General features: G+C 33.3%; 1 protein-coding gene across 9 annotated transcripts in view; it reads right to left on the bottom strand.

The window, feature by feature from the left end:
* FSTL5 (follistatin like 5) overlaps positions 1-25,575 on the bottom strand; it is an 875,733-nt gene that overhangs the window by 12,461 nt on the left and 837,697 nt on the right. For 8 of the 9 annotated variants that reach the window (XM_077139631.1, XM_077139629.1, XM_077139632.1 and 5 more), the window contains one exon: positions 4,134-6,683. The exons of the other annotated variant lie outside the window; for it this stretch is intronic. In XM_077139631.1, the coding sequence (XP_076995746.1) occupies positions 5,981-6,683 (703 nt within the window). In that variant the 3' untranslated portion in view covers positions 4,134-5,980. Of the gene's footprint in view, positions 1-4,133; positions 6,684-25,575 lie in introns of those variants that run through there. 9 annotated transcript variants of the gene reach the window in all.

Raw genomic sequence — 25,575 nt, 5'->3', positions numbered from 1 at the left:
CTCCTTTTTTCTCTATGGTTTATACTTTTACATATTTGGCCATTATAGTATGTGTTGCACAAATAGTTCAATAAACATATTCTCATTATAGATTCTAAGCATTATGTTACAAAGCACACTGTGTTTAGGGTGTAGATGACAAAGATTCTGTGATCCAAAATCAGTCTACAACTTATATCAGGATATTATATGTTAATGAATTTTTTTTAATTAATCTTGTTTATATTTAATAAGCGGTCCAAATACCTATGGTATATGATGGAATATTAAAACCCAATTCTCTAATACTCCCAGATATATTCCTATTTTTATGTATGCTCCAAAACAAATAAAAACAATTATAAACCCAGGGAGTCATCGAACTACTGAAATATCTAAAATTGCATGGCATAGAATAGATTTGAACAGAAATTGATAAAATAAAATGATTCCATATTTCTATCAACAATCCAACAAAGCCATATAAACTTAGCATAGTATGTGGTGGTATCTTTAATCAATGTATTTACTTTTTTCATCTTATAATAACTTTCTCATCTTATAATAACTATTTATAACTATAATAATACATTAAAAATATATTTACTGATCTTAAGGAAGAGAGGAATTGTATTTTATTCATAAAATTAAATGCTGATTGTTTTGCTATTCTTTGCTGAAAGTTCTAAAAAAAGACATAAAATTGATTTAGTGGTAGCAAAACCAGTTTGAAAGAAGACAGGTAAACACAGGTACAAGAGTCATCCAAGGACTATCTATTTTTATTAGTGATATGGGTTTGTGTGTGCAGAGTTTCTGCCTTGACTATAATAAAAAATTCAGTTGGACTTTGTAACTTTGGACAAGTTTATGAATATAGGTGGAAAAGAACAGTATAAATTTGCACAGAAATGTAAAAAGAATTTATACACCTCAATTATATGGGCAGTTTTCAATTGAAGCAACAATACAGTCTTTCAACACTGTGATAAATGTGATTTTTCTAAAAGGAGTTGCAAAATGTGTATAAGACAATCTTTCAAAACATCTATCAAGTATTAAAAAATAAAATGTATGGTGTTTTAGTGTGTGGGTTTTCAATTTCAGCCAAATTATACTATTACTTAAACGTTTATATTAGAGACTTGAAGACATGCCCCCAAATCTTGAAAATGTTATTGTTATTTAATGCTAGAAGACAAAGAACAACTTTAAAAATATTGCCCCACAAGAATGAGCTGAGTTCAGCATCAAGGGATTGAGAAAAACCCTAGAATGAGCTGAGAATTAATATCAAGGGATTGAGAGAACCTTCTCGACCAAAGGGGGAAGAGTGAAATGAGACTAAGTGTCAATGGCTGAGAGATTCCAAACAGAGTCGAGAAGTTATCCTGGAGGTTATTCTTATGCATTAAGTAGATATCACCTTGTTGTTCAAGATGAAGTGGAGAGGCCGGAGGAAACTGCCTGAAAATGTAGAGCTGTGTTCCAGTAGCCGTGTTTCTTGATGATGACTGAACAATGATATATAGCTTTCACAATGAGACTCTGTGAATGTGAAAACCTTGTGTCTGATGCTCCTTTTAGCTACTGTATCAACAGAAGAGTAGAACATATGGAATAAAAAAATAATAGGGGGAAAAATGTTAAAATAAATTTAGTTTGAAATGCTAGTGGTAAATGAAAGCAAGGGGTAAGGGGTATGGTATGTATAATCTTTTTTTTTTCTTTATTATCGTTTTATTTCTTTTTTTGTTGTCTTTTTATTTCTTTTTCTAAATTGATGCAAATATTCTAAGAAATGATGAATATGCACCTATGTGAGGATATCAAGAATTACTGATTGTATATGTAGAATGGAATGTTATCTTAATGTTTTATTTGTTAATTTTTTTTAATTAATAAAAAAAGTTAAAAAAAATATTGCCCCACAGGCAGCAGATTCTGTAAATTACTATAAAATGGTTATGTAGTACCTAATAGATATTATAAAGACAGGTAAACTTTGCTGATTATTACTGAAAAGCTAAGTGCTCTTCCCTTTCTTAATATGTGTAATTTATTGAATGTGAATAAACAAACAAACAAAAAACAAAAACAAAATCCTCTTGCTCTGTTTGCTGTTTAAGCTATTCTCCTGGAAAGGTAGGAAACGTTACCATGACTTAAGACAACAGGACAAGAATCTTTATAGTAAAACTTTAAGAACACATTTTTGCCTATGAGCTTCCCTAAAAGCAGTATATGATATTAGTGATTGTAAGAAGACTAAAAGTGGACTTTTGATGGGTGCCGCTTTTTTCTCTTCACTCTTTCATAAAAGAACAGGCTAAAGAGCAGACAGGTGGGCAAGTGACATTAGAAGTGACCCTTCTTGAGTTCATTAGCTTGTACCACCGGGTTGTACATTTTCATCTTATTTCAGAGCTGTACCGGTTTCTATGAGTAGCTGTATTGCTCTTCAAATTTTTCTCACTTTAAAAATCTGCATAATGTGATAAGTTGTCAGATACAATTAAACATAGTGTTTCTGCCGGAAAAACCTTAACTGGTAAATGTAAGATCCAGGAGAATTATCTTGTAAAAGATAACTTTCTCTGAAGAACTTTTGAGTGAGGGTCTGGAAGGTGGTAAGGTTATAAATTAGAATTTTATTTTAAAAAAGAGCTTCACTGCATCTGAGCTATAGTTTTTTTTTTGTTTGTTTGTTTGTTTGTCTTTTTTTTCTTCTTTTTCCTTTTTATTATTATTATTATTTTTATTTTTTCTCTATATTAACATTCTTTATCTTTTTCTGTTGTTTTGCTAGTTCTTTTCCTAAATCGATGCAAATGCACTAAGAAATGATGTCACACATCTATGTGATGATGTTAAGAATTACTGATTGCATATGTAGAATGGAATGATTTCTAAATGTTGTGTTAATTTCTTTTTTTTCTTTAATTAATAAAAAAAATTTAAAAAATTAAAAAAAAAAAAAAAAGAGCTTCAGCTTTACATAGGCATAATTAAGTTGAAGGTGGAATGGCTCCTGAAGGGAGGATGCTAATGCAGTGACACTTCACTGGGACTGTGTTTCATTTCCCTATAGTTTCCACATAATTTGTCTTTACCTAAAACTTCATTATCTCACCCAAATATGTTTCTTCTTCATGGATTTCTTATTTCTATCAATGATGTCATATTTGAGATCCATAGTTTTTATCACTTTTTATGGACCATATTTATTGCAGGTACCGCTCTTTAATCCTTCCTAATTGCCATGCCTCAAACACCCGAAACTCACATTTAAAAAATTCTCTTCTAATGGATATCTCTTCCTCCAATTCCCCTTTCCTTCAGTCAAATCTTCATTCCATGGGGAAAAAAATAAGAATTTTTAAAGATGTTTTCCATTGCTGTTTCTTGCCCTCCAAAATCTCACCATAACCTACCTTGGTTGTGTCTTTATATCTCCTTCCTTACATAAATTTTATACTTCTTCCAAGCAGTTTTGCTCACTGACCCACCGTATTCCAATTTTTGCTCTCACACTTTTGCTCATTTTCTAGTATCTTTTGGTATTACTTCAACTGATGAGATCAATATTTTCTATGTTTTTATTAGACAGTGTATAGAAAAATGCAGGTTTGTACACAAGTTATTGAAAATGCCCTGCATGCTAGTTCTAATTCTTTTTTCTATGGCTGATGAAAAAAATACTTACTTCAAAAAAGTATAGGATAATCTTGCATCTGCTCTTTACACAGTCACTAATGTCAGTATTTTAACTATTACAATGTTAAAACAAAAGTGGCTCAGTATTTGTTAGGTGAATAGCGTATGAACATCGAAAGAAAAGCATTTTCCCTTGAGTTTACTTTTGATAATCTGTTCTGATACGTATTCCTTTGATACACAAGAAAGGGATTTGTAAAGAAGTAGACATGTTAGGATATATGCCTTGCTTTAAACATCAGATAATGAAGATATATTGCAATTTAGATTTGGTGTAAAAGGCAAAACCAAATTTTCTTCCTTCAACTATATTTTAATTAATACAGACCACTGGACTATATATTTGAAGCAATGGTAGAGGGAAATAAAAAAAAAGAAAAAAAAAACAAGGAACAAAACATTGGTATACACATTAAAACACTGAACTGTCACAGGTTATAATGAAAGAGGTTTATTCTCCTTTTGTCAAGCAATTTCTACAGACAGAACATCCACATGGTGTAAGCTACCAAAGAAGGATGTATGAGACAGACTTACATTAAATCATTAAGTCACAGACATTTTATATGAGTCATGTTCACAAGGGAAAAACTGCTAAAAGGAAAGCAGATTCAACAACTGGAAACATAAGCTGATTTTTGTTGTTTATTAACTCTATCTCCCACAATGTTTCCTCAAGCTAAGAAGAAATCTACTGTGTCACACAGCCCAGGATGCTATATACAAATAACATATTACACACTATAAAATTTCAGTTTTCTAAGCAGTTTTACATAATGTAAACTGGAATAAAATTCGTATTTAAAAAAGACTTTATTGGATTGCCTTCAGTAATTGGAGGTCATTTCAACAGCCATTCATCTTATTTTTAGCAACATAAAACAAAATTTTTTTCAAAAATTCTCAAAATGTGAAATTTATTACTTTAAGCCTGGATATTTATCTGCTTAGTTCAATAAGCCAACACTCTAGTTTTAATCTATTTCTACTTGTGTTTCCTTTTCTTTTCCCTTTAGAAAAAAAAATACAAAGCAGCAATAAATTGTACTTTTATGCTATGTCTGAAATAAGGATTTGTCAGATAACAGGTTATAGCAAACAGTGAGAAGATCATTTAAGGATTATATAGAACTTGAGAAGAAGTCTTAGGAAAATTGTTAAGGAATGAAGTTCTTTGTTGGGTCATATTTAAATAGCAAAGGCAATGAATGGAAAGTACATCTTTATGCACTAAAGGCTACCTTTATTCCAAACCTTCATTATTAATTCTCTTAAATTATGAAGTCTTTGTCAGTTCTTTCGCTAGATTGTTCTCCCTGGGGTCAATTTCCTTACTGTGGCTTATTCAAAGCAGACACAAGTGATGCTTCTTTTTAGTCCTGAAATGTCCTGTTGATGCAACCCTGGGGTATATGAAAGAAAGAGAATCTATTCTGCTAATAATAAACATTTTAAGCAGTTGACATCCCAGAAAACCTGCATTAGAAATGTAATGCACTCTAGTGACTGAAAGCAAACTGAGCAAAGATTTTTATCGTGATTATTTTTCCTACCATCCTCCCGTTTCCCATCGCAGGCTGCAGATTCTACAGTCAAATAGAGTTTGTCACCTGTATACAACCTAAGGCCAATCTATGCCTTCAAATGGCATTTCTTTGAGGGTTAAACAAATAACTGAAGGCAGAATTTGGTACAAATGATGTCAAATATTCTCTTTCAATGACAAGCAATTTATAGTTATGATGGTGTTCAGTATGCAGCTTCTAGCCTTCTGTTTACTATGTGACATTCCCTTCAAGGCACAAAAGATTATAAACAGTGGATAGGACAGAATATTTAGAATTAAGAATTTTAAGGTTCCACAACACCTTTTATTTTGCTTTAAGCATACCAAAAAGGATGGAGAAAAAAAATGAACAAACTACCCTCGAAATGAAATGGTGCTTAAGTCATCTGAAATTCCCTGCAGTTTAGCTATTTTTCAAATTATTTAAAATCTTATTTTAGTGGCTTAAAACATAACTAATGATTTGATTGTTGTGATCAATGCAATTTCCCATTAAATATTGTGTTTAATAATTTCTATTCAATCGATACTACTACTTGTGCATGTCTGTGCCAAAAAAAAAAAAAAAAAAAAAGATCATTCTAACTTATTCGGGCCAACCAAATAACTTATGTCCAGCTAGGTTATAAATCTGAAAAGTTAAGCTGTAAATTCAAACAATAGGTTAAGTGCAATGATCTGTAAAACGCTTCGTTCAATAATTATCTAATAGGGCTCCTAAGCATCTCCAACCCAGATGACTGTATTTCCTTTCTCGACTTCAGTGATCTCACAATTTAACTTATTGAGTCGTCCGTCCAGTATAAAGAGCGAGTTCTTGGAAGGTGTCATCAGGTATTGACCAAACAAGCCGCTGTCCTGGATTTGCCTATTCTTCCGGTTCCAAGGCCATCCTTCTGCCTTGAGCGGTTCCTTAAGGCTCTTTATCATCTTCACCTTTCCAGAGGAGAGCTCCACAAAGAGCACGTCAGTTTGCGTGCTTGAACTGCCGTAGATATTGTATTGGTGGGCTTCCGTGAAGGACGGTTGGAACGCCACATCCGATATGTGCAAATTTGTGTGAATATCAAAAGCGTCCTGGATCTCTCCTCTGATGGAAATGGACTGCACCCTCACGAGCCCTTTCACGTCGTTAATGCTGACAAGATAGCGTCCATCAGGGGAGACGTATGGAGTGCCCGTTATGTCCCTGTTGGGCCCGATGACCGAGTCAGTGACACCGTCCACGATGAGCTGTGGTGGGATGGCTCCAGTGCTGTCAGCTCCGCAGCCGACGAAGTAATATCCTCCCAGGTGTGTATATGCCAGTGACTGAGGGATGCACTTATAGTCCTTCAAGCTAATTGTCTTGATGTATGACATGGTCTCAAGATCGATTTTTTGTAGTGCGGCTTCATCTTTATGAAGAATAAATCCAAACCTGAAAAGATGGAAGCCAATGTTAGACAGGAAACTAGAGAAGGATTATTGTGAGAAAATGCATTGTGGAAAGGGGGGAACAGGTGGGAAGATGAAGGAGTAATTGCCAGGCTATGCCTCACTGTGTGTCACAATCAGGTTAGAATGGAGCTTTAAATTGTGCTGGTCCTCTTCTTCTCGCCAGGTGATTCTTTCATCATTCCCAAACAATTATAATTCATGGTATAAAGAGCAGAATAATTAAAAGTAATTTATCTAGTTAATTGTGAATGACACATTTTGCTCTTAAGATGGAAGAAGAAAAAGTAAATTCTATTTTGTAGGTTTCTAAACCATGTGATATAGAATAAGCTTAGTTATCTGCTTCTAAATCTAGCAAGGATAAAAGGTTTGAATATCTATTTCACTTGCTTCATTTACTTTTTTTTTGCTTCATTTACTTTTAATATTATCTTTAGACCATCAGACTAATGACTCATTGATATTTACATAACTATTCAAACCTTTCTCATTTTAATTTGCATCAGACTACCTTAGCTATTGCAGACTTTTTATTGACATAGAACTATTAGGCTATTTATTACATTTTAGAATCACCTTGATATCTACCTTTATGATTTTAGCTTTTATAGTATTGTTATTTTTATAGACATGTGACATTTTTCAAGCTAGTCATGCTTATTATGTTATCATTTTTAATGCTATACCTGCACTGGTTTCATTATCTTATATTGAACAATGAAGGACTTCCAGAATTTGTAGCATTCTTCTATTAAAGCCAAGTTAAATATAAACATTTGGGTTTTTAAATTTATTTCATTGGGTTCTTTAACTACTTCAGTAGTTTTCAAAGCATTTGTCCTAAATACTGACTGCAAGTTAACAAAAGTCCCTGTTGCAGGCATAAATATTTTTTTATTTATAATGTATAATTATATTTTGAAATCTTGGCCTGTAGTACCAATGATTTCATAGCAAAAATAAGTAAATCAAATAAGAGAAAATGAGAGAGGCTCTAATGAGCAAAATTATCTCCAAATTATTTATTGGTCAATAAAATTGTGAAGAACTTTTGTTATGGTTTATGTTGGCAATATTGATTAAAGTACCTTCCAATAAATTCCAACAGCTCCATAAATATAAGGACCAGAGATATATTACTCCATTGACTGCGCTCACAAATGAAAAATAAAATGACCTTATTCTGAATATTAAGACAAAGCAAAGTAAAGCAAATAAACAAAAAGCCCCTAAAGAGAGCCAAATGTGTTATTCATTTGTGTGGATTGTTTTTTGCATGCTAATTATCACAGAATGCTTTATTTACATAAAAAATTACCTTTTTTACACATATGGAGGAAATGTGGTACATTCAGGGTAATTTTTTCTTAAAAATTCAAGTACAAATATGTCTAGCTCAAAATATAAACTCATACCCTTAATATCACAGAAAAAAGAAATATTCTAAAAAATTAGCCTTGAATTCTAACTGTGGGAGGCAGAGGGTACATAAGCACAGATATTTTACTAAAATAGATGCAAATGATTTAAGACAAGATTGGCATTCCTGGGTGATATATAGTATGTTTAAATATTGTAACTGCTTCCATTTCACTGTATTACATCTATCTAGAAACAATATTATAATTTTAACTATATTTGGATATTTGTGTAAATATTACGGATGTCATTGGAGAGAGTATGACTTCTTTTCCAAAAAAAAATAACTGAAATTTCAGCTACTGATTTAAAGATCTTTTACTAAATTTATTGATCATCTACTAATAATACAAAGCACTGGAATATATTGGAAAACAATATAGCCCTCCCTGCCTTCAATGAGTTAAAAATTATGAGTGATCAAAATTTTAAAACTGTTAGTGATTGAAGTATAAATACCATGCTTTTGGGGCTGTATGTTAACATTTCTATTCTGCTGTATTTTTACCTATTGATTTATTTTTCCATAGATACCTTTGAGGTGGCATAACATAATAATTTTGTAAGTAACACTTTGAGAGTATCTTAAATTAACATCCACCATTTCTGGCTTATTTCCTGTGTCTTCATCTTTTCTTAAGTCTTTAACACCTGTGTTTGTGTCCTTTTGGTAATCACAGTTCATGTCATAATTATTCAGGATAAAATTTTAGTTCTGATTATGATGATTGGAAGAAATGTTCATAGTGTTAACAATCACTTTTAAATATTCCCTTTAAAATATAATGCTTGATTAGGGCAGTGTGACAGTGGCTCAGAGGCAGAGTTTTTGCCTGCCATGCCTGAGACCAGGTTCGATTCCTGGTGTGCCTGCCCAGGCAAAGAAAAAATATTTATATATATTTGATTCAGAGACATGTTGCAGGTTTTAAATACAATTTGAACACTAAAGAATAAAAAAAATAATAACACAAACTAAAACTGTCAACTGAGTCCATTGTTTTTATGTGTCAGCCTCAAAAGTATATAAAAATTGTAAGTATCACCATCAGGCTTGTCTTAATAATTAACTTCAACTAATGTAAAGAAATGCTTTTCTGTTGATGGAAATCACTAGGATGCAGTAGGTGTGTAGCTGTAAATACTTATGACTTTTTCTGATATTATTTATGTAATCATGATGACAGGTATTGTCTTTTTTCCTGTTATACAGTATACACGTGCTGAGAAGTAAATATAACAATAGACACATGTCATGAAAGCAATAGCCAATCATTTTTTGGCATTTCAGCTCTTCTCTTAACCTTGTGTCTTCTAGATCCTTTGGTTAATTATACTTTTGAATGTTAATAAAGAAGGATGAGAAAAAGCTCTCTCTAGTAACTAGTCCTGAACTATTTAAATCTGATATTAAAGAATGCGTTCCGGCTTTCTTCAATACAATCCAGAGCCTTTTAGAGGTAATAAAAAAAATTAAAAAAAGGTCTGGTTACAACTGCAGAAGCTCTGTGTGAGGTGTTAAAATTACTAAAATTACATCTCTCTTGACACCCACTCTGTCTGCTCCTTGAAGACTAAAGATCTAGTTACATAGTAGATGCATGAGAATGCCTTCAATTTTTCACCACTGATTTATTGGGTAGGAAGTGGTGTCTCTAATTCAAAATTTCCCCCTAGACAGATTGATATTCAGAAGTCTTCCACTGTTCATTAGTCTCTGATTAATATTTACAAGGCTCTCAACTTTCATGCCTGCTTAGTATAATAAAATCCTGCCGCATACTAAGCCTATCATAGTTTGTCTAATATTTGTCAGTGGGTACATGGTCCAGGAATTGAACCCCGGTCTCCCGCATGGAGGTGAGCATTCTACCACTGAACCACCAGTGCACCCCTGTATGGGGTCTTGAAGACTATGAGAAATGAGAGCATTCACACTTAACTCTTGAGGTAAATTGTTTCAATAAGAAATCAATGCAACTACAAAAGTGGGACCTCTAAGCACGGTACTGAGTGAGCTTCTTAGATTTGGTGAAAAGGGTCAGAGTATTTTTTTTCTTTTCCAAATTGCTTTTTTCAAATATTTTTTTATAATAATATAAACTTATTATAAAGTTTACCAAAAGGTTTAAGGTTCATGGTTGTTTTTCTGATTGGAGGTGAGTTCCTGAAATAATTAATACACAGAGACTGTGTTGTTTTGGCTGAAGTAAGGACTTTTAATCCAGCCTAGCTTAGTTTCATGATTCAGTTTTCAATATAGTAGAGATGTGACCCTACAGAGGGCTTTTAACTTCTATGGGTTTCAGTTTCCTCATCAGCAGAAAGAGGGTAAAAGTACCACCTTGCTATGAAGCTGAGAGTTAATATGTGTATATTAATAGCCTTTCAGTAGGCTCTCACTAAATAGAAATTATTGCTTTATACCTTAAGTAGTCTCATTTTCCCTCTATGAATTACATAAAATATTCCCTGCAGGATAACAGGTTATTATGATAATCTATGGCTGGAGAAAAGCAAAATCAAATAGTTATCAATTCTCCTTTGTGGTTAGCATCCCAATAATGCACTGTTACCCATTCACAAACACAAAAGGCAGCACACTTCACAATAGAAATTCAAGTTTTTATTCTCACTTTCACATGTACTAACATATGTTCTCCTACTCCACACCTGATCTTATCACTGAAACTGCTGCTTGTTAAGAATGAAGACCAGTGAGCTCACTTCCACTTTTTTAAAAGATGGTGTGTCAGCTCCTGTCGAGGGCTTGGCCCAGGTGTCCTCACTGCACAGGGTATCTCTGCTCTCTACAGCAAAGAGAAAATTCAAAATACTTACTTGGCTTCCTCGGAATTTTTGCTAAAATCATGGAAAAATTTTCACTGACTTTGGGACCCTGATATCTAAGGGTATGGGGAAATACAGTCAGAGGTTATCTCATGGCATTTGAAGAACCTTGAAGAAAAGGAGGCTCTTCGGCAGAGACAAGAAAGGAACCGATATTTAGAAAGAGGGATGGTTGAGACACCATGAAGCCTGATAAGAGGTAAGTGCCTGAAGATCTCCATGTCCCACAAAGCCAGGCTTTATCTCTTACAATTAAGCATTGAATGGTTTCCGTAGGTATTTTACTCAGGCAGTCCCCAAATGGGACTGGTCACAGAATCATACAAAGCAGTCACCCCATGACATCTGCTATGCTGTTCCTCTCCCATGAGGCTTCCAAAATTTATCTGCTAAGATACCACTGTCAGATTCTCATAATTGCAATTAATGCCCCATTTAAATTTGCAATGATCAATTCGAAGAACAGCGCTCTTACATGGACACTGAAACCCCCATAGTTGGAATAAATGAACTCCGCTGCATTTGGAGAATAATCATTCTTTGTCTGCTGGTTCTTAAATTAGCACTGCCTGTCTCAGAGTCCTCATAACTTCTCACCTGAATAGTTCTTCTTGCTGACATTTAATATTTAAGCACCAAGGTTTAATCCCCATTTTAGTAGCTGGGAATAGGGCAGTTACATCCTTTCCATATCCTTCTTCAAGCTACCATCTGTACCTTCCGAGGTTTCAAAACAAGTCTTCTTTTCATACGTATCAATGGATGCAAATGGAAAGTATTGAATAGAAATATCTGTTCCCTCTTGTCTCTACCAAATGTATGCAAATAAAAAGTAGCAACGTCAGCACTAGATTTGCCTGATACTATATCCTGTTATTAAAGCTACCACTACTGCAAAGCACATCTAAAACACAAGACTTTCTCAAAGATTTTCTGATGTAGTAATTTTTTTTGTATCTTGTTTGCATGGGCAGCCACCGGAAATCGAACCTGGGTCTCCGACATGGCAGGTGAGAACTCTGCCACTGAGCCACCACTGCCTGTCCTGCTGTTGTAATTTTTTAATCGATATTCCTTGAAATAAAATTCCAGACCAAAGCTATTTCAAAAGTCTTAAGAATCAATCGTAATGAGATTTCACTTGTGAAAAACATACATCTAAAGCATATGGTCAAGCAGTTAGTATTTCATAAATAATAATGGACAGGATTATTATCACATTGTATTTCTAATAGGGTTTTAAGTACCTTGTTTTCCAACTGGCAGATAAGAAGATACTAAAATCATCATTGCCCTCTCTTTATCATAAATATATAAATCTCCACAAAGAATTTGCTGTTTCAATGATATCTGCCATTGCATTACAGCTGACACAAAGTTTTCATGGATGCAAGTCATACATCTGACATGAACCATCATTCACTGGCTTATGAATTCCTTTATACCTAGTTGTTTTCTATTATCCCAGACTGACCCTTGTAAGAAAAGATTGAACGCTGTTTCTACTCAAGTACAAAGGCTCCGATTTCTTTCTGAACTTCACATAAATAGCACAGTAAAACATACCTGTTCACAAATAGTGTTCACATTCATATTTGAGTGAGGGGAAGCACAGAGAAAAAGAATTGCCACACTTAGTAAAGATTTATAACTAGAGCAAGGTCAGTTTCTGAGCAGTTTAGTGCTTAGATGTGTTTGAGAAATGATAGTACTTAGAAGTTTTCTGTTTTCAAAACATAGTTTTTAAAAAAGCAAAAATAAACCACAAGATGCCTTCCTACCTTGACTTTTTAAGTACATCATAGAAATGCTACATTAAAGATTTTAGCTACATTAGTTCTTTTCCTACATCCATTTTGAGAAGAATTCCTTTTCCTTAAAATAATAGTAGAAACTGTCTCTGAAATTAACCAATTTTGTTTTCTTCCTTCTTTGGTATATTGTTCTGAAAGGTAGGGAGCCTGCTTTTGCTAAGGAAAACAGAAATAGCTGCATAGTTTAACTGTAATATATTAAGGATGACTAATTGCTTCATAGAATCAATATAGTAATCTACAGTCTTTCACTTGTTGTGAGTGACTGGGATGTATTAATTAAGAATTCTTTGCACACTATATATTCTATGACTGATTCTTAAACATTAAATCCCTCCATCTCTTTTTGAAGAGCTCAAGTGATTAGGATGCAAAGCTGACAACTATACCTTAAAATGGCATTTTAAAATATTGGTTGTTCCTTCCAAGTTGGTTTTCGGAAATGTATGTGAAAATCTGAAAAGAATATGATCCCTGATCTCACCTATTCTTCTCCGTATATTTTGTGTGGAAGCTGATATATGGGTCAGAGTTGATGAAGAGGAAATGGAGTGTGCTGGTTTGAAAGGATGTATGCCCCCTAGAAAATCCATGTTTTAACCAAAATGCCATTTCATAAACGTAGAATAATCCCTGTTCAATACTGTATGTTTGAAACTGTGATTGGATTGTCTCCCTGAATGATGTGATTTAGTCAAGAATGGTTGTTAAACTGGATTAGGTGACGACATGTCTCCACCCATTTGGGTGCATCTTGATTAGTTTACTGGAGTCCTATAAAAGAGGAAACATTTTGGAGAAATCGAGATTCAGAGAGAGCAGAGAAGAACAACATAGCCATGAGAGCAGAGAGCCCACAAGCCAGTGACCTTTGGAGATGAAGAAGGAAAACGCCTCCTGGGGAGCTTCATGAAACCGGAAGCCAGGAGAGAAAGCTAGCAGATGACGCCATGCTGGCCATGTGCCCTTCCAGATGAGAGTGAAGCCCTGACTGTGTTTACCACGTGCCTTTCCACTTGAGAGAGAAACCCTAAACTTCATCAGCCTTCTTGAACCAAGGTATCTTTCCCTGGATGGATGCCTTAGATTGAACATTTCTATAGACTTGTTTTAATTGGGACATTTTCTGGGTCTTAGAACTGTAAACTAGCAACTCATTAAATTCTCCTTTTTAAAAGCCATTCCATTTCTGGTATATTGCATTCCAGCAGCTAGCAAACTAGAACATGGAGTAAGCATTTATAAGAGTGAGAAACAATTTATGAGCACAGGTGTGGAAGTGGGAGACAAAAGCAGGAACAAATTAAAATCTATTAATCAATCAGAAAGCATTATGGAAATATTCATTTTCTACCTGCAGGACAGAAACACTAGTGATGGTGGGGGACCTAGGAATGATCAGGTTCTACCTGAGTTGGGTTCTAGATAATATATGCACAAATCCAATAATTATTCATAGTCTACTATGTGCAATAGACCACATAAAATGTTATAATAGAAATGAAGAGAAAGTAAATGGCTCCTATCTCAAGGTAACTGCAGTTGTGCAGGGGGGTGTTCATAATAATATGCCCTGATACACAAAGAGTGTTTAGGGAAACTCCTCAATGATGGGTGAAGAGATGGTTGTAGCTACATCCTTACTTCTACTAGAGAAGCTTCTGATTAAAATTTTCACAATGCTAAGTTTTCATATGAAGAGAGAATTTATATCAAAGGACACATTCTAATTAGGATAAATCAATGAGGGTGCAATAAAAAGAGTATTTACAGTGGTGTATAACTTGACATAAGGGATAGCACAGTGGAGAGAGTAACAGTAAATCCATTACCACTGTTAGGTCCTCCAAGGAAAATGTCAGGGGACAGAAGTGCCTTATGAGGAAGTGTGTGCTCTGATCTAAAGAGTAGAGGTAGCCTCCTACAAGGCAGCAGAGGGATTAGAGGGTTTGGGATACAGACTTTGATCTCATTTTCCTTCAATCTCTAGTTGGTCTTCCCATTGACCAAAACCAAACAGAGCCATAATGGCCAGTTTTCTGGGTCAGGGAGTAAGATGGAGACAAGTGGAAAACACCCAAAGAAAATATTTCCCATATGGAAAGGAGCAGGTACAGTTTTCCTGGGCTAAGAAAAAAAAGGATAATTTTGCAAATTGAGAGAAGGAAAATTTTCGAGTTTGTGCCTGACATGAATACTTCTTTAAATTGTATTTTCTTACCTCTGGTAAAATTTTTAGATTACTCAAATTTTAATCACTGGTAAAATACACACATTTTTAATTATCATGTAGTGATATGAGTTATTAATTATCATTTTCTCAGTACCTTTTATATTTTCTTCAGAAAAGACTAAAGCTGCATAAGTAATTATTGTTAGCAGGTTAAGAGTTTGTAATATATGTTTAGATATTTATTCATAAAAAAATATTTCAGAATGTGTGTTTTTGTGTTCTTGGGTATATAAGGGTGAAGGCAAAGAGAAAGCAAGGTTCTGTTTTGCTTTTGGGTTGTTCTATATTTATTTCTAAATTTATTTATTCTATATTTATTTCTAAATTATAAGTACTTTAGCCTTTGTGCTCCCATGCTTTACTTGGACTTTTAAATTAAAAGTTAGATTTATTTAAGCATTCTTTGATATACAGAGAAATAACTTGTTTGTAGATATTAAATTTTAAGGCAGGGACAAGAGGAGAATCATGAGGAGATTTAAATGGATGACAGTATTTAAATGGATAACAGTTTTCAGGTATTCTGAAAACTTCAAAGTGAACAAACTCTTCAGGTCAATGCTTATCAAATATATTTTAATAATGAAAAAAAATTACCAGTCAATACAATTGTAAAAAATGAAGACCTTAACAGGTTAGAATTTGTTAAGGAAAAATAACGCTCTCCATCTTTAAAGATGATATGATTGGATAGTGTTAAACACTAGACAGTCAGCTGAAAACCTATTATTAAAGTAAAATAATTCGGAATTTTGGAGGGTACAAAATGAATATTTAGTAACTAATAAGTATTATCCATACTAATGAAAACCAATTAGAAGATATAATAGAAGGAAAGGACCTATTAATTGTAGCAATTAAAATGGTCAAATAACTATGAATAGATTTAAGAAGAAACAATGTTTTCAATGTCACAGTGAAAATGAAAGAGAAGAAAAAAATTCAAGTAGAAAAGCATGCCATACTCTTTTTTTAAATGTTAAAACTCACTTACTAAAAAATAAGGTAATAATATCAGTAGTGTTTTATTGAAAATTTGACTTTAAAATTTACAGAAACGAAACACATAAAGATATCCAATATATTCTGGAAAAAATTGTGGGAGATTCCTCCTTCTGTATATATATATATAATATAAAAGCTCAGTAATTGAAAGAGTGCATAACTTATAAATGAATAGAGAGAAGACCAATGAAATAAAGAGACTATCCACATGAAGACCACATTGCATATGAGCTATAAGTGATATTTCCAATCCATGGGAAACAAAGACCTATTTAATAAAAAGTGGGAAGAAGTCAATAGCCACCCGAAGAAACAAGGACAGTTGGATCAATATCTTATGCAAGAGATTGTTACAATAATGGTCCTCAATAAACCCCACTCCCAGTATCTGTGCTTTTGAATAGATTCCTGTGACATTGACCCTGAATTTGTTCATTCGATTTGTTTTGGCCGATGGGACATCAGCAAATTTGCTGTAAACAGAGGCCTGATTATTTGTGCCTTGTGGTCACCATTTGAGGAAGCTTCCTTTTTTATTGTTGACAAAGCCACCTTGAAGTAGAGACCCACCCATGCCAGGCATCCTTGATGAGCCCAGCCAAAAGCTATCAGTCTGGCTGAATACAACCCCAAATGTGAGCCCAAGTGAAACCAGCCAAATAAATTTCTAGAAACACACAGAACTGTGAGAAATAAAAATCATTATTGTTTCATGGCACAAACTTTTGGCATGGTTTTATGCAGCAATAGATCATTTACGAAACTTAAAATTTATTGAAGATGTCAATGTAGAACATTGAAACGTAAAGTATCAAATAAAAATATAAACACTCTTTTATAAACTTGGAGCAGGAAAAGGCTTTCTAGACAAGACTCAAAATCTAAAAGTCATAAAAGATTGACACTTTGAAGACATTTAAAAAAATCTCTGCATGATAAAAATAAGATGTTAACAAAGTACAGTCGAAATATCAATTACAAACAGCTTAAAATAACTCTTACAAGTGGAAAGGAATTATTTGATTATACAGAGTCCCGCCAAATTGATTTAAAATGAGACCAATTTCCCATTAGAAAAATAGGCAAAAGATATAAACACATTTTCTAAAAGATATATTCAGTAAAATAAGTAAAGGAAAAAGTAACTGTTCTCCATCATGCTTTTAGTTTTCAGTCATGGATCCTTGATTTTTCAGGCAACCATTGTATTTTGATTCTGTAAATATATTGCTTCAGTTTTTCCTACATTTTGCTTTGCTTTTTAACTACTAGGTCCAGGCCTTATAAGATTGTGATTACATGACTGTGTGATTGTGAAAACCTTGCGTCTGATGCTTCTTTTATTTACCTTGTCAACAGATGAGAGGAACATATGGAATAAAAATAAATAATAAGGGGAACAAATGTTAAAATAGATTTAGTTTGAAATGCTAGTGATCAATGAAAGGGGTTAGTAAGGGGTATGGCCTGTAAAATTTTTTTTTTCTGTTTGTTCTGTTTTTCTGTTGTCTTTTTATTTCTTTTTCTGAATTGATGCTAATGTTCTGGGAAATGATCACAATGATGAATATGCAACTATGTGATGATATTGTGAATTGCTGAGTGTATGTGTTGGGAATGTTTGTTTCTTGTAATTTTTTTTTAATTAATAAAAAATTTAAAAATATATATATATACAGAAAGTTCTCAATCTTACATAGAACTGAAAAAAGCAACATAAAATTGTATTGAGTTACTTTTTTTAAACTATGACATTGGCAAACACCCAATGACTTTGGTAGACTATTTTCTAAAAAAGTGATAACTGCAAACATAGTACTGCTATTGCTACTGCTAGTACTGATAACTGAGAACATTCAAGATAGCAACAAAAATATACAATGTTTCTAAGAATTAATTTAGTAAGAATACAGAAGACCTTTATGAAAAATTGAAATTATACTGAAGTGCACAGAATATGCCCTGAATAAATGGGCAAATATCCCATGCTTTTAGCTGAGATGAGTTAAGGTGATATTGATATCAATTTTATGCAACTAATCTATTAATATAATATAATCTCATCCAATATTTTAGTTTATTTTTTGGAAAAATTAAAATTAATTTAATCAAAATTATAAATCAATAGAAAAAACTCACTCAAAAAGAAAAAAAATAGTAAGAAAAAACTGCTACCTAGAAATGAACACATTTACATGATCAAATTAATAGAAACAGTATATATTGCTCTAAAGTCAGACAAATAGACTTACAAAATCAAATGAAAGGCTACAACCAAGAATATATGGGCATTTGTTATAAAATAAAATATGTACTGTAAGTAAAGGTAAGTACAGATTTATTATATTTTTAAGCAAGTGGTCTTGGGAAAATAGTTTTCCTTTATAGAAAATAATAATATTGATCTCTAACACCAATTTCAAAGTGGACTTTAAATAAATCTGTAATGTCGGTACAAGGATACCTTTTTAACATAGAAGGGGAGAAAATAATATTTTTTTTTTGAATGAAGCAAAACTAAATAAGCTAAAAAACCCAGAACAATTTTTGTTCAATCAGACCATGGCCAAAGTTAACAGAGAGACAGAAGTTGAGTAAATGTCTTGGAATGTCTAAAGCAACAAGGCAATATTATTTAGAATATGCAAAGAAATCTTACTAAATTAACAAAACAACAAGGAAAGAAGACAGGAAGCCCACTTAAAAAATTGGCAAATGACAGGGAATTTACAGAAGAAGAAACACATACAGTTAATCATATTAAAAAATGCTCAAACTGAGAAGTGCAAATTAGTATAATAATTTATATCTTTTAGATTGGTAGTCATCAGAAAGCTGGATAATACCAAGTATTTGGGGGAGCTGGGTTTTAAGGTAGCTCAAGAACTACTGATGGAAGTGAAGCAAACTGAAATTACTCAAATAAATTAAGTATAAGTGTGTGCATGCCTTAGGACTCACCAATTCTATTTCTGGAACAAGAAGACAATTGAATATCTACATTAAGGTAGTGATTAAGTAAAATACAGTAAACCACATCATAGGGTCCTATGAATAATTATAAAGCCATAGCTCATTTTACATGGAACAAGATGAATATGTCTTATAGTTTGTTTGGAGAAGGAAAGTAATACACAATATGAGACAGATAACATATGGCCATTTGTCTCAACAAAGAATGCAAGCAAAGCAACAATATCCATTTTACAAGAACAATATAAAGCAAAGGACACATTAAGCACATTACATTAGGGAATTGAAGTGGATAATGGGGATAAAAGGGAATAAATTAATTCAAAAAGAGCGGGATCAAGCACATACTAATAATTATGGTATGCTGCGAAATGGAGAATATGATGAATCAAATCAACCCTCTTTAACCTTTAACCAAGAAAAGAGAAAATATCAAAAGAAGAGTAGTTATATTGAGGATGAGAGTAGCATTCTAAGAGGGCAGCATGTAGAAACTGTGCCGATGAAAGATAGGGGTGAGAGAGCGATACCATTACATTTATCTACAGGAAACATACTTTTAGTCATGTGAATATATTACCCATACAATATGTTTTGTTCTAGGGAACAAGGACAAATAAAAACTATTAGATGTTATTTTCCTTAATATAACTATCCCAGCTTTATACAGTAATATATATATATATATATATATATATATATATATATATATGTCTTTCAAAAATACTCTGCATATACACATATAGTAGAGTAAACTGTACTGCTATAAATTTTAACAGTGTAGCAGTTGTTTTACCAATACAGAAATACACTAGTGGAACAAAATAAAGATTTCAGAGACGGACCTGTGCTTTACATGGAAAATTAATAACATAATAAAGGCAGTATTTCACATCAGTATAAAAAAGTATCGACTATATAATATGTTGCAATGAGGTAATCTGCTATCAAATAAGAGAAATAAATGCATATCATTATTTACATAAAATAATATCCAGAAATGAGTTGAAATTAAAATTTAGTTATAATAGTATTCAAATATCAGTATTAAATATTATGATAGTGAAAAAAACATCAAAGATTTAAATCTTGGGGAAGATGATGTCTCCTTAAGATACAAAATTCTATAGGCCATAAAGATAAAACTTGAAAATGGGTGACTATTAAAAAATATAAGCAATGTTAAAAACATTCTAAAGAATGAGAAAACATAGGGCAGAAAAGGATCAATATTTTGGATATATGATGAATTCATAACAGAAATGCAAAGAACCAAAAAAAAAATTGGCAAACATATCAGTAATTCTTACCTCACAATTCATGTGGTCAGAGGTTGGGAGGCATTAAACATGAAAAGATGCACAACTTTTTACATAATTAGGTGAATGTAAATCAGAATGAAAACATGACACTTATTTTCACCAACCAGATAGGTAACACCAATAAAATGTGTTACTATCCAACACTGGTAAGGATGTGAATAAATGTGTTCTCTTATATACTTTTGGTAGAAGCATAACTGCTCTAGCTTTTTGAAGAATATTCAGCACTAACTCTTAAAAATTGAAATAGGACTATGCTTAAATGAAACAGTAATGGCTGTTCACTATTTACCCTTAATAAATGTTCATAAAAGACTATTTAGTAGCATGCAAAAGGGTATTTACTACAGCACTGATTACTAAAAGGTAATTTACAAATAATCTCTATGACAAACAACAGAAGAATGCTTAAATAAGCTATGCACCATCCACCAAATGAAATTCTATGTTGCAGTTAGACATTTCTTTTTCAACTAAATAAAATTAGAGCAGTGAAGATACTGTTTTTCATTCCACAAACTATGAGTATATAATATTAAAGTGTTCAATGAAAGTGGAACTTTCCTATATTTCTAATGGCAGTGCAACTTTCCTGTAGAAAATAACAGGTAGTTAACATCAAAGGTGCTTCACACATTTCTGCCCTTAAGGATAGTAACTCTCTTCCTGGTAAAGTATCCTGTAAGAATAATAATAAATACAGATAAACTTAATGCATAATTGCATATAAAATATTGTGTATAGAAGTGAAAATTACTAAACAACCCAAGTGTCCTGATATAAGTGAACATTTATGTAAATGATTATACAGACACTTGACACAATAGTAAAAAAAAGGTTTACAAAACACTGTGTTAAATTTAAACTTATGCTATACAGTTCATAAAAATAGCACAATAAACAAAATAGTAAAAATCATATAATTTAAACCAATAAAAGTAAAATGAGAAAATCCTATACATGGACTGAAAAGATAAATGCATAAAGGTTGATTGTGGTCATGTTTGGAGAGAGGCTTAAGGTCTTTTGGTTTTGTTTTTGCTAAGTTTACAATCTTTGGTCAATGAGCATGGCCTACTATTATTATAAAAGAACATAAATAAAAAGAAATAAAGCAGCATCAAGGAACTACAAATAAAACCCCAAAAAGCACTGATGGAAACCACTGATCATTATTTTAATCTTAGATATGTGCTTCCTAAGATTCCAGATCTATGTAAAGACTGTCCTTTGGGTCTTCAATAAAAAGGCTCATTCATGTGAAGACATGCCTGCAGAGAACTATGGGAATGAGGTGGGCATAATGAAAAAGACTCGAAAAACACTTGCATTTGCATATACATCAAATTAAATTTAAAAGGTTAGAAAATTGAAATATTACTCATATTAACGAAGGAGGTGATGGAATGATGAATCAGTGGTACAAGTAAGGAAGAATATAGTAACTGAATATTTGACATGGGATGAATGAAAAATATCATCTGTAATATCAACAAGAAATGGGTAGCAATATGAAACTAAAATTTGTTAGAAAAATATTTACAGCTCTGATTTCAGTAGATAGATGGTGATATCAGAAATCATATCTGTACGATAACTGGAAGAAGTAATGCTTTCTCTTCTTAAGATATCACTTCCCCATATTAATCAAAGGTAATTTTATTTTTCTGAAAGCTAGTTTTTCTATGAAAATATATTTTGAATACAATCTGTCATTCACTAATTATTTTTTCAAAACTTCTATACTCAGTATAGACTCTTTGGTAATTGCCTAAATTAAGAATTGCCTAAATTAAGAATTAAGAATTGCCTAAATAAAGAATGAAATGAGACCCCACCATAAGCATACAAAAAAAAAAAAAATTAATGTGATGAGAGAATAACATCATCAACATGGTGACATAAGACTTATCCTGAAAAGTTACCCTAAAAAGTCAATGAATGAAAAGACATGTCCCACTTGCTTAAAACTCTAGAGGATGGTAGACATTGGATAAGGACTCCATAATTGCTGAATCGAAGAAATAGACAAATTTCAGGTAAGTTTTTGTCCTGGACTCCAGTTGGTTACTGTTCCTTCTTCCTCACTTCACTGGGTCCCATCAGCTTAGGAGTCACACTGAGGCAGCATAGCCTAGCTCCCTCCCACTGCAGTATGAAATGGAGACTCACTACAGTGGATTAGAACTCCATGCATGCCCAGGCAGAGGCACCTAAGCCCACAGAGACCCAGGAAAGAACACAAAGTGCTACAGAGTACTATATAGAAAAAGGCCCCCAAGGTACAAAAAAAAGAAGAGTGACTTCCATAGAAAGGCTGGCAAGAACTGTTGGGACTTACTCAATCCAGTTTCAGTCAGTTGCACAACTAAAGGCAAATTGGACTTTTCTGCAGTGACCCGTCTTTTTGAACTGGCCACAACTAGCCCTCTGGGGTAAGAAACACTAATAGGGAAGAATATGGAGACAGAAAATCCTCACAGAAAAAATATTAAAAAAAAAAGAAAGGGTAATTAACCAAACTCTAATGCGTAAGGAAAATGTAGCGTAGAGTGAGGGACAGAGTTTAACAAATTACAAGAGGTGGGAAGAAAAGTCTGCACAAAAGTAAACAAAGTAAATCAAGATGCCCAGAGAAGAAAGAGAGGAAAAGCAGCTCACTCTGGGAGGAGAAACAGCTGTAGAAAAAGTGCAACTGGGGTGGGCCACAGTGGCTCCGTGGCAGAGCTCTGCCTGCCATGCCAGAGACCCAGGTTCATTTCCTGGTGCCTACCCATGCATTAATAAAATAAAAAATAAAAACATGAAAAAAAAGTGCAATCTTAAAAGTTGCAATGGAAAAAAAAAAGAGTTATAATGCATATCCAGGGCAAGGATCAAATGAAGAAGTGATGAAAAATCTGAACAGTAAAACATGGGCTTTACAAAAGATCTAGAATAAGTTTGACCAGGTGTCAAAAGAAAGACTTGACAAAAATCAATCAACAATAAAGCCATAGACTAGACCACAGGGAGAAATGAACCTTCATAGTTAACTCACCAAGGTAATCATATGCCTAGTTATCAGCAAAAATTACAAGCCATACTAAGAAATAGGAAGATATGGCCCAGTCAAGGAAACAAACTAAAACTTCAGAAGAGACTCAGAAGCTAAAAAAACTAATCAAAGATATTCAAACAAATCTCCAGAATCAATCCAAGGAGCTGAAGGAAAGTATGCCTAAAGAGATGTAGGATATTAAGAAGACAATGAAAGGGCATAAAGAAGAATTTGAAAGTATAAAACGACATCCTGGGTGAATGTTTCCCTGGTGGCATGGGAGATGACCCACAGAGATGAGTCTGGCCCTGGCACTGCAGGATCAACAATGCCATCCTGACCAAAGGGGGGAAAGAAGTTTAACAAACAAGGTATCAGTGGCTGAGAGTTCAAATAGAGTCAAGAGGCTACTCTGAAGGTCACTCTTCAGCAAGTTTCAGATAGACATTGCTACCTATCATAACTTGCCAAACCTCAACTAAAAACATTCCAGCCAATACTAAAGAGCAATATATACAATTTTACAAAAGTTCCATGCAGTAGGATAACTTTCCAGAAACCTACCTCCAGATGGACAAGATAAGTTGTGAAACCTAGAAAGGCCAGTCTTATCAGACTATCAGCTAGTTACATCTCCCTACCCCATTGACAACCCCTTCCATCATGAAAAAGTTAGAATGGGCATAGCCCAAACACCCCTAAAGAGTGGGAGAAAGATCAAAGGTGATGGTGGAGTTATACAGAGACAGGAGGTTTAACAAATGAGTATGATTGCTGAATCATTATATTGATATATCTGTTAGTCTCCAGAATCTTAGAGCAGCTAGAGGTAAAAACTTAAAATTGTAGAATTCTAATCCATACCAAACTCTGAAATCTGTTCCACATCTAATTGTTATTATGTGCTTTGAAATTTATCGCTTTTTTGTATGTTATTTTTCACAAAAAAGAAAAAAAATAGATTGTGTTGATAAAAAATATATATATTTATTCTTTCTAGCCTCCAATGTTCTGGAGCAGCTAGAAGGAAAAATCTGAGATGATGGTATGGTAGCCCGTGACAAACCATGGGATCTGTCTTGTAACTACTTGTAGAAGAGTAGTGCTTTGGAAATTCCTGATTTTTCTTTCTTTGCTTTGTATATATGCTATTTTACACAATAAAAAAAAGTTAAGAAGAAAAAGAAACATAACATGGATTAAGGAGATGAAGGATTATAGAAAAGATTAAATATATACTAAAAGCATAGAAGAGCAGATTTGAAAAGGCAGAAGAAAGAATGAGAGAACTAGAGTATAGGATATCAAAATCATACAGCCAGAAAGACAGATAGAGAAAAGAATAGAAAAAAATTGAGTAGTGTCTTGGGGAGTTGAGTGACAGCAAAAAGTGCATAAACATATGCATCATGAGTGTCCCAGAAGGAGAAGAGAATTATTACTCGAGGAAATAATGGCCATAATCTTATCAACTCTTATGAAAGACACACGCATATATATACATGGCCAAGAAGTTCAACACACTCCAAACAGAATCAAACCTGCAAACCTACTCCAAGACATATCCTAATCAGAATGTCAACTGCCAGTGATAAAGAGTGAATTCCGAAAACAGCAAAAAGAAAACAATTTATCACATACAAGGGATCCTCAATAAGACTGATCCTCAATCAGAAACTACAGAGGCAAGAGAGCAGTGGTATGATATATTTAAGGTATGAAGGAGAAAAACTGCTAGCCAATCATTCCTTATCCAGCAAAACTGTCCTTTAAAAATGAGAGTGATTTTAAAATATTCACAGAAAAGTAGAAACTGAGGAATGTGTTGACAAGAGAACTTCCCTATAAGAATTCCTAAAGAGAGTTATTCAGATTGAAAGGGAAAGCAGGAAAGTGGCTTGGAGTAGTGTGAAGATATAAAGAGCACCAATAAGGGTAACTAAAAGGGTAAATGTAAAACCCAATAGAACTGTATCCTCAATACACAACTCTACTCTTTAATTCATATGAGAATTAGAGTACAATCAGAAAAAGAAAAGAGCATATTTCCTGATAACAGGTGGGCACAATATAAAGGGCCAAAATGGGACAAATACAACATAACGAGGGAAAAGAGAGGGATATGTGAAGAAAGGATGTGTATGCTATCGAAGCTACATTGGAATTTTTTTCAGTTAGTGGGCTATAGATGTAGATTGTGCAATATAAATACCAGG

The sequence above is a fragment of the Tamandua tetradactyla genome, chromosome 22 (genome assembly GCF_023851605.1).
Source record: "Tamandua tetradactyla isolate mTamTet1 chromosome 22, mTamTet1.pri, whole genome shotgun sequence".
Classification (NCBI taxonomy): Eukaryota; Metazoa; Chordata; class Mammalia; order Pilosa; family Myrmecophagidae; genus Tamandua; species Tamandua tetradactyla.
The sequence above is the reverse complement of the archived record's forward strand: the minus strand, read 5'-3'. Positions and strand labels throughout refer to the sequence as shown.